General features: G+C 41.6%; 2 protein-coding genes and 1 long non-coding RNA gene across 3 annotated transcripts; 2 read left to right on the forward strand and 1 right to left on the reverse strand.

Moving 5' to 3' along the window:
• Positions 1-870: 870 nt before the first annotated feature.
• ltb4r2b (leukotriene B4 receptor 2b) lies at positions 871-7,507 on the forward strand. The gene is made up of 5 exons (XM_076293130.1): positions 871-1,033; positions 2,320-2,930; positions 4,637-4,837; positions 6,953-6,996; positions 7,240-7,507. The coding sequence occupies exons 2-5, from the start codon at positions 2,322-2,324 to the stop codon at positions 7,505-7,507; spliced, it is 1,122 nt and encodes a 373-aa protein (XP_076149245.1). The 5' UTR covers positions 871-1,033; positions 2,320-2,321.
• Positions 7,508-12,197: 4,690 nt separating this feature from the next.
• Positions 12,198-13,231, reverse strand: LOC143135037 (uncharacterized). Its single transcript, XR_012988771.1, has 3 exons — positions 12,907-13,231; positions 12,466-12,505; positions 12,198-12,273 (listed from the first exon to the last, which is right to left on the reverse strand). It is a non-coding gene; the product is annotated as an uncharacterized LOC143135037 (long non-coding RNA).
• A 639-nt stretch (positions 13,232-13,870) lies between these two features.
• On the forward strand, positions 13,871-16,290 carry sdr39u1 (short chain dehydrogenase/reductase family 39U, member 1). The gene is made up of 6 exons (XM_076295770.1): positions 13,871-13,980; positions 14,432-14,538; positions 14,692-14,774; positions 14,865-14,986; positions 15,190-15,342; positions 15,747-16,290. Exons 1-6 carry the CDS (start codon positions 13,965-13,967, stop codon positions 16,172-16,174), a joined length of 909 nt encoding a protein of 302 aa, XP_076151885.1. The 5' UTR covers positions 13,871-13,964; the 3' UTR covers positions 16,175-16,290.
• Positions 16,291-16,460: the final 170 nt, after the last annotated feature.

The following is a 16,460-nucleotide window of genomic DNA, read 5'->3' on the forward strand; positions in this document are numbered from 1 at the left end:
CCATAATGCGTGCTGGCTGCGTTTTGAGGCTAGTGCAAGACGGCGGGGCTTGGATTTAAACATGGAAACAATTTCATCATAGATTGCTTTCAGGAGTTTCTGGGAAATGGAGTTGCCTTAATTTATTTAGAGAGTGAATAAACGTATGAAACAGAAGTATCGTCATGTAATCCATTGATTTCAACAATGTAACTGTATTCTAAATACCAACTATTTAACTTGTAACTGTATCGGAATACAGTTACTCATAATTTGTATTCTGCATACGTAACGCCTGTACATGTATTCCGTTACTCCCCAACACTGCACGCGCACACACACGCACGCACACACACACACGCGCGCACGCACGCACGCACAAACTACAATCATCCCCATCCCCACTAACACAAAAACACTTTTAATAGCTATGTTTTATGAGTGTTTTGGGACATTTAAACAAACAAGCTGAAATACAGAGGACAAGAGAATGTTTTGTAGGAATGATGTAGACATGAGTGGATATCTTCCATGTCAAAATAGCTACTAGAATTCAAATACCAAAAATCATGAAGGGGCAAAAGGGTGAGGATGTGACATAAAACACTGAGAGGGCCAATGAGGAATGAGTGAGAGAGCAAAGGAAAGTGCAGGGAAGTGAAAGACAGGCAGAGTGTGTGTGTGAGAGAGAGAGAGAGAGAGCGTGCAAGGGGGTGGAACTGGGCATACCTCTTTCCCTCTTTCTCACTACATATTGTATCCTGTGTGGCCACTGACTTATCATTTTGGTGTGAAGACGAGTACAGACAAACAAACTGAGCAGTGTTATACAGAATAGAGAACAAGATACAAAGCTACCAGGAATACCAACTAACAGTATTTAAGCTCATCTTAAGAAGGGACATCACTGGAAAGGAAAGTGCCAAGAAGAACGTTGTTACAGCAAGCATAAACAGAGAGAGGAGTTGGATCGGTGAACAGGAAGATTTGACCCTTCACAGATTATCCCCAGTGCGACCCTTTGATCTCCATCATCAAGACCAGCACAGCGGAGGTGAGGAAACAATCACTTATTGCCTTTCTCCGTCTTTCTCTCTTCTTCTCCCTCACTGCATCTTCAAAAATAGTCACTCTTCCATCAATTGTTTACATGACTCTGTATATACCCACGCTTCTTGTGCTAAACATATCGTCCCCTTAGAATTATAAGGTTCTACCTGACATTTTTGTCAAAATTGAGTTATTGACATATTCTTATTCTGTGACACCTTAAGAGGATGAGGTGAGGTGTTTCTTGTAGTTGTATGCATTTTTGGACATTATATTTGAAGAGGTTTGTTCCACTTATCAGTATAACTCTATGGAATTCTAAAACTTTGAAGCTCAATATCTCAGAACTACTCAGAACGTAGATAGAACCCTATAATTCTAAGGGGACGATATGTTGTCATATTGTTACTGTTGGGAAAGTGCTCTGATGCAAGCCATTGGAAATTGCCAAATGTTATAACGATCACACTGAGAGGAATGGCTGGATATGAATATATACACCTCATGCTCCTCTATTTCCCTCTGTTCAACTCTTCAACAAACTACTGCATGAAGTCGGTGGTGTGCTGCCAACATGCCCAAAACAGGAGCAGACTTGAAGCGCAGACCTGTTGACATACTGTTCCAATCATTGGGGAGATGAAGACTGAGTTTGTTGTATGCAAAACAATGGACAAAACAATGTTTATAAATTGGGGATACGTATTTCAGTTTGGGAACGTGCGCACATCCAAATTAAGGTGCAGGAGCCAAAAGTCCAAGATCCAGTAACAGAGAAGGTCCGCACACTTGCTCTCCGTTTATTTAGTTTATTTGAGTTCAATCCCCCACACACATAAATTGGGGATAGTCTGAATCACCCATAAGAAGTCTATTGTGTGTGCAAAGTCAAATGTGCTTTGGCATGTTGTAAAAATAAGCACTTCGGAGAAAATGACTAATGAAATGTTACCTCCAACAAATGCTTCTATCCAAAACTATTGAGACACATGGCGTGTTTTAGCATGTTGTTTTTTCTGTGCCAGTTTTATTACTGGCTGAGAAGTTGACTCAATAGTTGCCTAGCTCCGTCAACGCTTTCCTGCTGTTGTTGAGCACACAAATTTTGCCTCAAGGTATAAACTCTCCCTTCACTCATGAACGCATTTCAACATAGGTAGTGTGAATTTGTATACCTTCTGTTTGGGAGATATTGTTATCATGTCTTCTTTCCACAAGGCATTTATGTTTCAACACAAATATTTGTAAAGAGAACTGTTACTAAACTTCATCTGTATCTTTCTACTACAGATATGGCAAGCCCTACCAAACCTTCCCTTATTACTTCATTTACCACAGCCAACATTACATTGAACCATTCCAACAGAACCGAGGAACCGAGCCTCGTAAGTAACGATGCCACGACCATTGTGGGAGCCATCATCCTCACCCTGGTCTTCCTCATCGGTGTGCCTGGGAACCTCTTCACCATCTGGAGCATCCTGGCACGCTCGCGCAAGCGCTCCATAACCACCTTGCTCATCCTCAACTTGGCGTGCGCTGACGGCTTCCTCATGGCCCTGACCATCTTCTTCGTGGTCTACCTGGCCAAGCAGAGCTGGATCTTCAGCAGGTTCCTGTGCAAGACTCTCTTCTACTTGTGCAACGTCAACATGTACGCCTCCATCATGCTCATTACGCTGATGAGCCTCCACAGGCTGGTGGCGGTGGTGTGGCCCCATCACGTGAGCACCTTCAACAAGAAACGGATCGCACTGCGCGTGCTGGCCGGCGTCTGGATAGTGGTGCTGCTCTTGGCCCTGCCCGCTCTGATCTTCAGACAGGTGGAGGAGATCCCTACCGGAAATGGAATACGCTATGTGTGCGCGCCACAACATGGGATAGGGGAATATGGCAGAATGGTGAGCGACTGGAAGGGACTTGGGGGAATTGACCCTAACGAAAAAGAACGATCAGAATCTTAAATTATAGTAATCTTATAGGAATCCTATAGGCTGACGTAGTCATACTCAATTCTAGTCAGAATATGAGTCTGATACTGCTCCATTGGGACATAATTGTGGGGCGTGTTTCAACCGATACAGGGGGGGGATTGCCTCTGAACTCAATTGGATAGACCTAACCAATCAGAGCAACGAAGTAGCTTACCGTGAGGTGTAGGAAGAAAACACATGAACCATCCTTCTTCTCCACAAATGCCTTAACATTGTTTTCTGGTCTTTTGTAAAAGTTAGTGCCGTCAATACTCCTAGCCTACAACACTCATTAGCGAAATCTAAGAGATACGTAGTAGGGTAGGCTAGGAAAAAACTGACAGCCTATATCCCCTCCGTTTTAAAAAATAATTTTGTTGAACACTGATATGCTACAAACATGTTAAACAGCTGGGAAAGGCTGTCGCAAATCCCTCAAACAGGTGGTCAATCAGAGATTTCAAACGAATGAGGGAACATGTCGCAATGCAACAGCACTATTTTCCCTTGATGAAAGTGAAACCAGAGTTTTCCCACATCTCAACTTTGGCCAAAGTTTTCAGAAATAATCGTTTTCAGTGATAAAAACCTCATTAAATAATATGCATTTTCCATATGGGGTCTTAAAAGCCATGTATCCTTCTAGCCACAGCGTTTTTGTTTCAAACATAAGCCTAATCTAAGCGTGCTCAGATGACGTGATAGACCAGGCACTGTTGCTCACCTGTCCATCATCGTAAAGCCTGATTTGATTGGTCCGCCCGATCTAGGGCGAGCATACTTGCTCCACAATAGACCTCTCCAGAATATACACGCCCGGAAGTTGGATGGATACGGAAGTTAGGAGGCGGGACTTGGAGAGATTCTGGAGAGGTCAATAGACCTCTGAAGTTCGCCTACAAAAAAGATCCAAAACCGCCATCTTTGCCCATATAAGGAGATCTGGTTGTTAATTGAAGCTAACTACCTGGCAAATTGCATTGCAAGTTAGCTCTGGGGTAGCAAAAATCTAAGTGTGCCGCCTTCACTTACCGGAGATCACAGTATCTACTCGAAGGCAGAGGACAAAAGCTTGTTCAGGAAAACGTCTGCATTTCAGACTTTTTCATCCCCACGAGACTTTAACAGGTGCGATTATTCAAAATCCCCATGTTATTTTCCCATAGGAAAAATCGCCAGATACCAGATGTCAAAGATGGCAGCTTTTTTGTAGGCGAACTTCAGAGGTCTATGGAGCAATGCCAGACTGAACTTCCCGACCTCAAATGTTGTGGGCGGGACTAAGTTCGGAATGGCACCCAGGCTAGGAATCCTATAGATATTTTTGTAATCTTATAGTATTTTGGTACTCACTGTAGAAGTAGACTGTACTAGGAACACTATAGAGGTATTACATAACATCATAGAATTGTGCATTACTATAGAACTATATTAATCTTATAGTATTACTATAGTTCTTCTTTGTGAAGAAAGAGAGCACAAGAATAACTCGTTTGTTGTTGAGTTAGAGGACAAGATGGAATGTTTCTGGTTTATGTGTGATACAGATTGTTCTAAATTGTTTCTGCAAGTGTTTGCTGCCATGTCTTTCTTACCCACACTACCACTGTGTGCTTTGTTGTGTGATGCTGCAGGAGGTGTTCCAGTACATGTTTGAGACAGTGGTGGGCTTTTTAGTGCCATATGCAGTGATAGTGAGCAGCTATGTCTGCATCCTGCGACGCCTGAGGAGGACAAAGTTCACTCGCCGGGTCCGCAGTGAAAACCTCATCCATGCCATTATTGTGGTCTTTGGCATCTTCTGGTTACCCTACCATATGATAAATATGATACAGGTGAGAATATCTAGACAGTCTTTGGTTTATTTGTAGTGTTTTATCACACATACTCTTCACATGTACTAACTATCCCTTTCAACACCATTACGTGTTTCACAATTCAGGAACTTGTATTTTTCCAACACAAAGACTCATGATGACTCATGATGAAATATAACTTTACTGATATTTGTTTACTTCTGGCCTGGAACTTTTCTAGGGGCCAAGATCTACAGTAGGCCTACCCTCCAGAATTATTGGCACCCCATGCTAAAGTTGACTAAAATCTGGTATAAAAAATAATCTGTTGGTGATTTATTGTAATTTCACAATGGAAACAAATAGGACAAATCCGACCTTGAAGGGAAGCAAATTTGTTTTGAGAAATGTTGCTCACAATTATTGGCACCCCTGCTTATAATACCTTCTTAAGCCTCCCTTTTCCAATAAAACAGCTTGTAATATTCACCTATAACACCCCATAGAGTTGGAGAATACAAAGCAAGAGATTTAAGACTGATGGTCTTTACAAAATCTCCCCAGATCGTCCAGTTTCTTATAGTTCCACACTTGTGCATTCTCCTCTTTGACTAACCCCACTGTTTTTCTATGGAGTTTAAATCAGGGGACTGAGATGGCAATGGCCGAAGCTTGATTTTGCATTCAGTTAACCATATTTGTTTTGATCTAGACGTTTGTCCTGATGAATGATCCAATCATGACCAACGTTTAGTATCTTGGCAGAGATTGACAGATTTCCTTTAAAAATGTTCAGGTTTTTCATGTTGTTTGTGATACCATGCACCTTAATTAGATTCCCAAGGCCTTTGGGAATAAAAACAGCCCCACAAGCACAGCCTCTCCACCATAATTCTCATTAGGTATGGGGTTCTTTTCAGTATAGTCATTCTTCTGTGTACGCCAAACACACCTAAAGTGTTCCTAGCCAAAGAGCGCAATTTTCATGTCATCTGACAATAGACCACACTTTCAAACAAAGTCACTGTACCATTCAGTAACTCCTGCCGTTTACATTGGTAATTAAATGACTGGACAGGCGTTTACCTAGCATGCCCTCTATATAAGCTATTAGCAGTGAGGTCACTTTTGAAGATTTTTTGGGGGACTTAGTGACCCCAAGATGACACCTTTGTCTGTAATACTCCAAAAATGGTCTTTATGGAATTTTTTGCCTATATTAGGATCCTCCATACTGTACGTGGGGGCGAGATAACCATGGGTCTTTGTCCAAGCATGTTTGTTACATTTCCAGTTGATTAGAACCTTTTAATCATTGCTTTAACTGTAAATATAGGCATTTTCAACAAAGTGCCTAGTTTTTATAGACATTCACTGACTTACAAATGTCAACACACTTTCTTTTTATTTAAAGTTAGTGTATTCTCTTGTCTTTCTGATGTTGAAAAATGACAAGAGGATTTAGCCTCTGTGTTCTTTATTTTCATACCTTAGTGAAAACCAAAGTAATTAACTACCTCTAAAAGTTCACAGACACTGATTAACTTAACAAAGTTGAAATTAGATAGGGAAATGCTTCTGTTAGGTTTTGTATGTAAGATTTTCTAGGGGTGCCAATAATTGTGAGCAACGTGTTTTTGTTAAAAATATTTATTTCTTTATGAGATTTTCTTTTTTCTCAGAATAATTTTTCTTCCCTTCAAGGGTGGATTTTTCCTTGTTGTTTTCATTGTGAGTGTACATTTTTTATGCCTGTTTTTAGTCTTTTTTTCCCTACATTTTTTATGCCTGTTTTAACATTACCAAAGGTGGCAACAATTCTGGCGGGTACTGTACATGGGAATAGAGAAATGTGGATTAGTTGGGCACAAAATGTGCACTGTAGCAAAATGTAATTACAATTAATAAAAAAATTTAAATGACTGAAACTTGCTAAATAAGCTCAGTAATTTTCACCAAGTTCTGATACCAGATGCGCTCTTATGTCTTGCAATCTGTTTTCTTAACCAACTGAAAGCGAGTTTTAAGTTCTGCTGCTCCAATTGTTATGAACACTGAAGTGAAAACTGCTTTTGATGTCATGTTCAAATGATTTGACAGTTTGAATAAAGTTTACTCTAAACATTAATGTTTTCTTCTGACTGACCTGGGCAGGTTGCAGCTGCGCTTGCTGGAGAGGGCACCCCTTTGGCAGCGAGGTAATCTCTCCTCCATCTTACACCTTTTTTGTATTGTTGTTCATGGTAGCATAGGTTCCAAGGTATGCTTTTTATCACAAACCAGTGGGGCACAAAATGGGGCATTGCAGTAGCATACTCTTGGCTTCAGACATAACTGGCATAAAGTGTTTTGTTTTAAATGCATGCATGTAATGCAAGCTTGTCAATACAGTTACTAACAAGACCTACTTCCCTTTGCTTCCTGACTTCCGTTGTCTCTAGTCTGGAAAAGATCTGGAGACCCAGTCGTGCAGTGACGTCCTCCCTGGCTTTCATCAGCAGCTGTGCCAATCCCATCCTGTACACTTTTGCAGGAAGGTCTTACATCAAAACTAACGGCCTGGCCTTTATGGCTCGTCTGTTTGAGGGAACTGCTCTGGACTCAGGCGCCAGGAAGATGAGGAAAGAAACGCTGGGGCTGAAGACAACAGATTCCTCCACCAGTGCAGGGGGTCAGGCTGTGAAAAATGGAACCCAAACCGGTATATAGTGTATGTGCAGAGTCGGTTACTATGATCAGCGTGTCATTCTTCCAACAAGTGTTGTGGTCTATACCCTGTGTATCTATTCTGGGGTTACACAGGTGACTCAGATGGTGGTGTACTCTGTCTGCACACATATGATGGATTTCATTAGAAATCTGTAAAAAAAAAAAAAAGAATCTGTAAAAAAAAAATGGACATTGGATTCAAGGTACTTTTCCAAGAAAATGTAATAAGTCTCACAAAAACCAAAACATTACATCATAGATCAACTTTAAATATTGTAAATAATGTTTGTCATGTTTTGTATGGCTGTTCTTAGATTGAAGATATACAACTGGATATTTCTTATAAAATGTTCACAGCAAAAAGACTGTATATATATTTGCATTTGTAATATATTAAATATTTTGTACACTCACCTTATGTGTTTCATCTGTGAAGGATTATGTCTCAGGAATCTTTTTACTTAGGCTGCTATCAGGATTCACACTCTAAAGGCATACGTGACTTTTCCCTATCTAAAATTAGGGATTGCATTTCCTATGACATGCTGCTTGTGTTCTGAGCAGACAGTATCTTAAACACATCATTTTGCAAACTGCTTTCACTAATTCTGACATTTGCAGTAGTTAACTGAAAAGTTTAAATTAGATTACATACATATAGGCCTAATGCTATGTTTCTTGCCTGAAGTTACTGCAAGTTCTTGACAAGCAAGAGGAACATAATAGGCACAAAAAATTTAGTCTGATAACAATACTGCAGAGAAAATATGGCTGTTGATAAATGCCTTGGGAAATTTGAATGAGCTACAAACATAGGAACGTCACCTATTACCAAACGTCCCGTATTTCTGACCTCTTACGTGTCACTTAATATTCAATTCTAGCCTACAAACCAAGACGGCGGATTCCTAAAGAAACGCAAGCACCCACACCCTAACGGCTCCTACACACAGTTGAGTTCCATCAACGCATGCCAGTGGGTGTTCCCGACGGTAGCTATATGCAAATGACTTGAAGTATAACCGTAATTTGATTGGTTGGTGCCGTCCGTTGATTGGCTTGATTGGCCGGTGCCGTCTTGTCAGTGCAGCACCAGCTGAACTTCTCAACGCGAGCTACGGGAGAAACGCGACGCAACGGACCCACAATTCAGTTCGGCAACGGATGACGTGAGCCCATGTAAAGTGAATGGGATGCGTCTCCAGCAACGCAACGCACGCAGCTGTGTGTAGGAGCCGTAACGGCTTTTACAGTTACGCCCCTGATCCACTAGCACGCGATGCGAATTCCCCAAATCGCGACGCTACCCTCCATGAAGACGCTTTGATGGGCGTTCCCTTTTGTAGATGTGTGGAAACGGCACAGCCGTAACGGCTCCCACACACAGCTGCGTGCTTCGCGTTGCTGGAGACGCATCCCATTCACTTTACATGGGCTCACGTGATCCGTTGCCGAACTGAATTGTGGGTCCGTCGCGTCGCGTTTCTCCCGCCGCTCGCGTTGAGGAGTTCAGCTGTTGCTGCACCGACAGACGGCACTGGCCAATCAAGCCAATATACGGACGGCACCAACCAATCACATTACGGTTTTACTTCAAGTCATTTGCATAGCTACCGTCGGGAACACCCACTGGCATGCATTGACGGAACGCAGCTGTGTGTGGGAGCCGTAAGTGTATCTAAATTAGCTGTACCAAAAACTACATTTTACCGTGACTCGAAGAGCTGTAAACAGTGTTGTAAGGCTGCGTGTACATATTTGCGACAGCCTTTCCCAGCTGTTTAACATGTTTGTAGCATATCACTGTTCAACAGAATTATTTTTAAAAACGGAGGGGATATAAGAGAAGAAGGATGGTTCGTGTGTTTTCTTCCTACACCTCACGGTAAGCTATTTTGTTGCTCTGATTGGTTAGGTCTATCCAATTGAGTGCAGAGGCATTCCCCCCCTGTATCGGTTGAAACACGCCCCATAATTACGTCCCAATGAAGCAGTATCAGACTCATATTCTGACTAGAATTGAGTATGACTACGTCAGGCTAGCTTTTACGATAATTCACTTATATTTCATGACCAAACAAATGATCAAACTCTATAGATTTACCATGTCTGGAATTTACTTTTTAAAATTCTATATTCCATGGCCAGGGGTAGGCTAACCCTGCAAAATGACCTGGAAATATTTGGTCAAAAGAGCTGTCCAGATTCTCTCAATGCTTCTCCTGTAGGATACACTTTGCAAAAGGTGATAGTGATTACCTACAACTCCTTGTGGCAGGGAACGACACACACATTACCATAATTGCAATGTCGTCTCCTAGGTCCTTATGAATTCATCTTAAGGTCTTGGACAGAAAAAGGTGATGACAGAAAACACCAAAGCAGCAGACCCCCCCCCCCCATCACCTGATATGGTCTACTTAATGTTACTTAAAACTTAAATGCCCTCTGCTTAAGTGAGAATAGGCCTAACTTACCAACATACCATGATTGGATTTGGCAGGGGGTTAACTTACTGCAGCAGTGCAGTCTAGTCAGTAAGCTAAAGTGTGCTTCTAACTTAGCCACAAAAGGCTGATACATTGTGCACATAAATCATGACAGGGGAAAGAAAAACACATTTTAATATGTTGAAATGGTTTGGTTTGTTCTGACAAGCAGCGTGTCAGGTCGAGTGCAGTGGCTGAGTTGAGGGGTGGAGCTATGTCATCATAAAATTGCCAGCTGTGCCATCTACACAGCAAGAGTTAGCCGGCGGTTTAAAATAAATCCCACTTCGGAACCTGGTTACAAAAACTACCAATCTATATTAATTATTATTGATGCAAATAACTTTCCTCCAAGACAGAATTGCTCCATATTCTTTTCTTTAAAGATTTTGATCGCTTCAGATACACTGTATATTTCTACTTCTTAAAATCAGCCCTATGGATGTTCAATAGTTTCATAATAAAAGTACTGTGCAGAATGCAAATATACAAGCACAGTAAAAAGTAGTGTTTTATTTAATAAAATTTAAATTATGCATAAATATCCAACAGTTCAGTTTAATAGTCCACAACTTGAACATTTAGTTTCGGCCCTTGCCAGGGAAGGAGCTGGTGTAGCATACAGAGAATCATTACTGCACAGTTGAGCGTCTGGCAGCATCTGCATTTTGGTCTAAACATGAGCATTGCAATCAAACATGGATGCAACCTGCTCACTCAGTGATCAAGCAACAAAGTACCTTACTGACCAGGGGCGGACTGGGACCAAAAATTGGCCCTGGCATATTTGGTCCAAGCGGCCCTCAAATCGGTCAGGCACACCTAATTAAATACAAAATATTGGCATTACCCTTAAATATGCATACATTTTCAACTGTCATGGAGCACTGAAAGTGATGTAGGCCTCATTGGCTGATCAGAGGTAGCCATGGAGCACATGATCTCCATATTCAAGTAGCCTAGGCTATAGCATACAAGCAATTATTAAAGAAGAGTTTCTGCTTGAATTCAAAGTATCATTTCAAATTACTCAATAGGCTACATTTAAACTATACAACTGACAGCAGCACCAAACAGTTAATGAAGCCTATGTGTAAAGAGCTAAATTAGGCATACCTAGATTGTCGTAGACGTTAATCACTGTAGGACAACTGAGACAACACAAAATAAACAGGGCTGTTGCTGGAAATATTTTATTCTTGTAGGCTATACTACATTGCTGGTACGTATTTTGGAACATTATAGCTACATTAACTAATTATCTTTGATGTCTTCCAGTAGCCCATCATATGTTACTGTATATTAGTTGGCTTGTGCATGAATATGACTGTTTTGTAGCCTGCATTTCCATCAGTCTACAGTCTTTCAGCCCATCTTTACAATGATAACCCTTCCAAGGTAGAACCCTTTCTACGCTCTACTTTGAGAGACCAACCACCATTCATGCCATCGATGTTGAATTTTGGGCTTCTGACGGAAACTGATCAATCTGACCAACAAGTAACATCCATTTGACAGTCTTTTGCTGTCCGGGTTTGCAAATCATTCATTTAGAACATTTAATTTGCGCTATTTGTTATTATAATCACAGCACGGCCTTCCGTTATCATTACCGCAATTAATAAGTCATCATAATCATCGTCAGCATGGCAGGTCCCATACAATAGCCTACCTGCTCCACCACTGAGTTCTTATCATGTACCCTCTGCCTCAACTAGGCTCCACCACCTGCTCACTGTTCCTCTGCTCTGTATGGTTGCTTACATGCTCGTTCAAACTAAATGAACTTAAACATGTTGCTGACATATGCTAGCCTACTTGCAATATTGTATTTTTGAAGTTTCTACATTGGTGTTACTTTTGCACTATTGTCACTGCCGGCACCCGCTGCAATTTTGTGTAGGCAACTTCTTGAACAAGGACTTTTTGATGGCTCACAAAATCCTGGCTCTGAGGCAAAATGCGAGGGGTGGGGCCTGACGTGAGCCTTCATTGGATCAGTCGAGTGTCAATATGGAAATGTAACCAATTGTCGCTGATTGCCCTTCCTTTTGGGCCGACCGTTGGCCCAAATGATTAAATTATATATTCTATCGGCCCAAAAGGTGCGTCGGCCCACCGGGAAAATGCCCGATATGCCAGATAGCCAGTCCGCCCATGTTACTGACCATGAAAATGAAGGACTGAAGGGGATAAAAACATCAATTTTAGTTTTTATTATTAAGTTTCAAGCAGTTCTTCCATTCCAAAAGCAGCCCAAGCCTCCACGAGGTTCACCTACAACAAATTTAAATAAAGCAGCTTTAATATTCAATTGATCAGATCAAATGTTGGAACAAGGCTTGCTACAGTCCATTTCAGTGCATGTAAATAATCATTAAATTTCAGGTGAAACACGGACACATGCAATTCATCATAATAGACAGCGAAATGAGAACAATTAATTTTAGCCTAACAAGGCCTACATACCTGATAGCGTGGTCTTAACATTACAAGCTCTGATTATTGCCTTGGAAAATAAAGAAAGACACGAGGTTAATAGCCGGGCCCGTAGTTGGACATCCTTTTACAGAAGCAAAACCTGATCAGTGCTGTGAAATATAATCAAGATTCAGCTGAAACACGGACTCACATGCACATCATCATTTCAGGAAAGGTTAGGAGCAAGTAAACACGCTGTTGCAGTTTAACTACAAACAGAGAATGTCTAATAAGACGAGTACTGCTAGTTTTGCGCCATTACCGACTAAAATGCTGAGTGGCGTTGTAACGCACTATGGAGTATGATTGAGGAATCATGCACCTGCTACAATTTGAAGGGAAGCATGGGCACTTTCGAAGACCTCGTGAAACCATTTATCCAAGTATCATACAGAGGCTACAACCATCGATAATATTCCAAATACTCACTTTATTTGATGCTTTCTACGACAGTCCATTATTTCATAGTTTTACTACTAGGCCTAGAAGTCCCCCAGACGCCGAACTAGAAAACAATAACGCTAACACTAACTTAGCTAATTTTGTAGCACGCTGTAAATCTATGCCACACTGTTAACCTAAATTATCTACCTAACACATTTCTCACTGTACTCTTAAGGTTGTTATATCTTTCACATAATCATCGCGTGCTAGTCATTTAAATACATTTAAAACAACAAAAACATTTTCCTAGAGGAGCTGATTCCGCCTAAGGTCCGTCCAGTTCCCTCGAAGGAGCAGAAGAGACTGATAATGAGCATGTGGTTGAATTTATCTCCTAATCAACCCACGTGTTTGTGTTTCTTCCCACTGAACATGGTCATCACTTCCGGTATCGAAAACCATCAAAATGTAGGCTATTCAGTGTTAAGAAAAATACTACAAATATTGGTGAATGACCTTTGAAACGCAAAATTACAAATAACGATTTGATTAGACTACACACCGACACTTCATAATTGGAATCTAGACACATTAAGAGGGAAACACTTACTTTTTAGGCTATCATTTGTGAACTCGTCTTTTTTGCTGTTTGTGCAGTTATAGTAAAACTAGCCTACTTCTATCCAGTGAAGTATATATATATATCTTATTTATATTTATTATTATGTATATGTCTCCTGAAGTCTACATCATGGGTAGCATACCAAACCAACGTGGTTTTAGCAGAGACTGTAGCTTAGGCTATCCAAAATCACCTATCTTAAAATCATTATTAGAGAAGGGCTCTGTCATTATTTTGTATGATCAAGAGAAAGACCTTCCTTGATTTCACTTTCTCTATGTGCTCACATTGACAGTAAGAGTGCTCATAGCTTTCCCTTACTATCATGGTGTCTGTGTTTGGTCTATTTCGAATACCAGGATAGCATACTACGGATACTAACTTGGGTCAAAATACACGCAGGTAAACACGCTGTTGACAGTCTCTCTCCTGAATTGGAGGAGCAACGGTTCCGTGGAGTCACAGTCGTTCATCAGGAGTGATGAGAGTCTTAATTGGTATGTAATTACTTATTCCTTTTCTGTTCCATGGGGTTTTGTTTTGTGGGAATTGACTTGACAGCCTAGGTAATGTCAACGTAGCTTGCTTGCGCTAGCTACGCTACGCTACGCTGGCAAGAAAACCAAGGGCGAGTGGGTTTACCCATTCAAAATAAAAAAAATGGAACTGGGTTCAAATGGGCTACGCTACAATAAAAGACTATTAGTGGATACCTGAAAGTTATGTGTTGTTACTGCTGTCATATCTGTTGAAAGTATCATCATGTTTCTTCATCCATTATAAAATGTTTTGTAACTGCTGTGAAACGCATGCGCACTAAAGAATCTTGCAGAACTTAGAGTACATCTTTACTTAATGGCCTACACGTTTTACTTGGGATTTGTTTTTTGTAGATATATTTTTTGCTCCCTCATGAGTTGTCTTCTATACATGTGTAACGTTGTCAAGGTGGAGGAACTGGGTTTGTGGGACGAGAACTCGCTAAACTGCTCAAGAATAAGGGTCATGAAGTCACGGTCATTTCACGACAACCAGGACCTGGGAAAATAACATGGGTAAGCGGGTCGAAGACTGTCTTGTTTGTCAACTCATGGCATTTCATCTGACCCTTTTAGACGCTCATTGTAAGTGGGTCCCCATCAGTTAATCTGTCAATAGCAGTGTGTAAACATGTGTTTATCTTTTCAAATTAACTGCTCTCAATTTAGGCCGAACTGGAGTCTGGTGGTTTACCACCTTGTGACGGAGCTGTCAATTTGGCAGGGGAGAATATCATGAACCCTCTGCGCTGGTGAGTGTGAGTTGTCTCTTTTCTTCTTGAATGCACCACTCACGTCCCGGTCATGGCATTCATGTCTTTTTCGAAATCCCCTGCCTACAGGTGGAATGACAGCTATAAAAAGGACCTGTTTTCCAGCCGAGTTGATACTACTAAAACTCTGGCTCAAGCTATTGCGTCCTCTCCCTCTCCACCCCATACCTGGGTTCTTGTCTCAGGTGTAGGTAATGTGTCTGCAAATACAACATGCATGTACTGTACAATGTCACTGTGATTACAAACAAGTAAATATCAGAGCAAATTCATCATATCCTTGTGACAATGCAAGTAATAAAGAATTGACACCCTGACATTAAATAACCTGTCTGTTTGCCTGAAGTGAGAGAGATATTTTGTCTCCTCTTCTTTACATCCCAATTCTCCCTAGCTTGCTACAGACCCAGCCTTATAACCCAGTATACAGAGGAAAGTGACTGGACGCCTTTTGACCTCCTGTCAAGACTGGTGAAAGAGTGGGAGGGTGCAGCGAAACTGCCTGATGACATCGCAAAGACAACTAGACAAGTGGTTGTTAGACCAGGTAGGTTACATCTGCCTCTGATCGACTAGCTGAAAACATATTAGGTCAGTTCTTGGACTTAAAGTAAAGTGCTTTGAGATGATGAGACCCAATTTAAGATGGGGAAAGTGCAAAGTCACTCAAAGAGCAAAGAGTCTCGTGTATAAATAAAAACCTGTTGTGTGGAGTTATTGAGCTGACCCTCCAATGTTTGTGTTTAGGACCTTGCTTGTGGTATTGAATTGCCTCTTTGTGATGCTTTTTTATTATTATACCCAATCATGTTGCGAGTTAACCTAATTAGATGTGAAATGTTCCTCCTTGTGTTGTCTTTAGCATTGCACATCTTTTTCCTTTGAATTACCAGTGTGCATGAATTGTGCTATGTAAATAAATGAGCCTTGCCCCATGCCGCTCTCTGACAGGTGCGGTGCTGGGCCGTGACGGCGGGGCCATGAAGCAGATGTTGACTCCTTTCTGGTTTGGCCTGGGAGGGCCCCTGGGCTCTGGGCGCCAGCCCTTCCCCTGGATCCACGTCTCGGACCTGGCTGGCATCATTGCACATGCTCTGGAACCCGCTACTCCGCTGTCCTCTGACCAGCCGGTGGTGCTCAACGGCGTCGCGCCCACACAGGCCACTAACTATGAGTTCACCAAGCAGCTGGGCAGCATCATGCGGAGGCCCACCATTATCCCCGTTCCCGGGTTCGCCTTGGACTGTCTGCTCGGCACCGAGCGGGCTGTTATTCTCACACAGGGTCAAAAGGTTGTGCCTAAAAGGACCCTGGAAGCCGGCTTTCAGTATCAGTACCCGGACCTCACCACTGCCCTGCAGGAGATTGTAGGGGTTTAAAAATGGACATGGAAACACTGATCCCTTATTCATTCACAGGATTTTGAAAAGGGAATGTTAATAATGTTAATAAATCTCTTGCCACGTTTAGTCAAATAAATCTTAACACCTTATTATCTCTTTGTTCCTGTGAGTATTGCAATTTGATTGGATAACTTCAGATCATACTATAGCAATATGCTAAATTATCATTATTCAAGTGATAACTGGCAGATAGTGGCAAACAGATGATGGGTATGGCCCTCTGCAGTACCGGGTTGGCTATCCGCCCCCCCCCCCCCTTTGT

This window comes from Alosa pseudoharengus, unplaced genomic scaffold, assembly GCF_046254945.1.
Source record: "Alosa pseudoharengus isolate Yale_2024_CS ecotype anadromous, Long Island Sound unplaced genomic scaffold, YU_APseudo_1.1 YU_APseudo_1.1_scf_2, whole genome shotgun sequence".
Classification (NCBI taxonomy): domain Eukaryota; kingdom Metazoa; phylum Chordata; class Actinopteri; order Clupeiformes; family Clupeidae; genus Alosa; species Alosa pseudoharengus.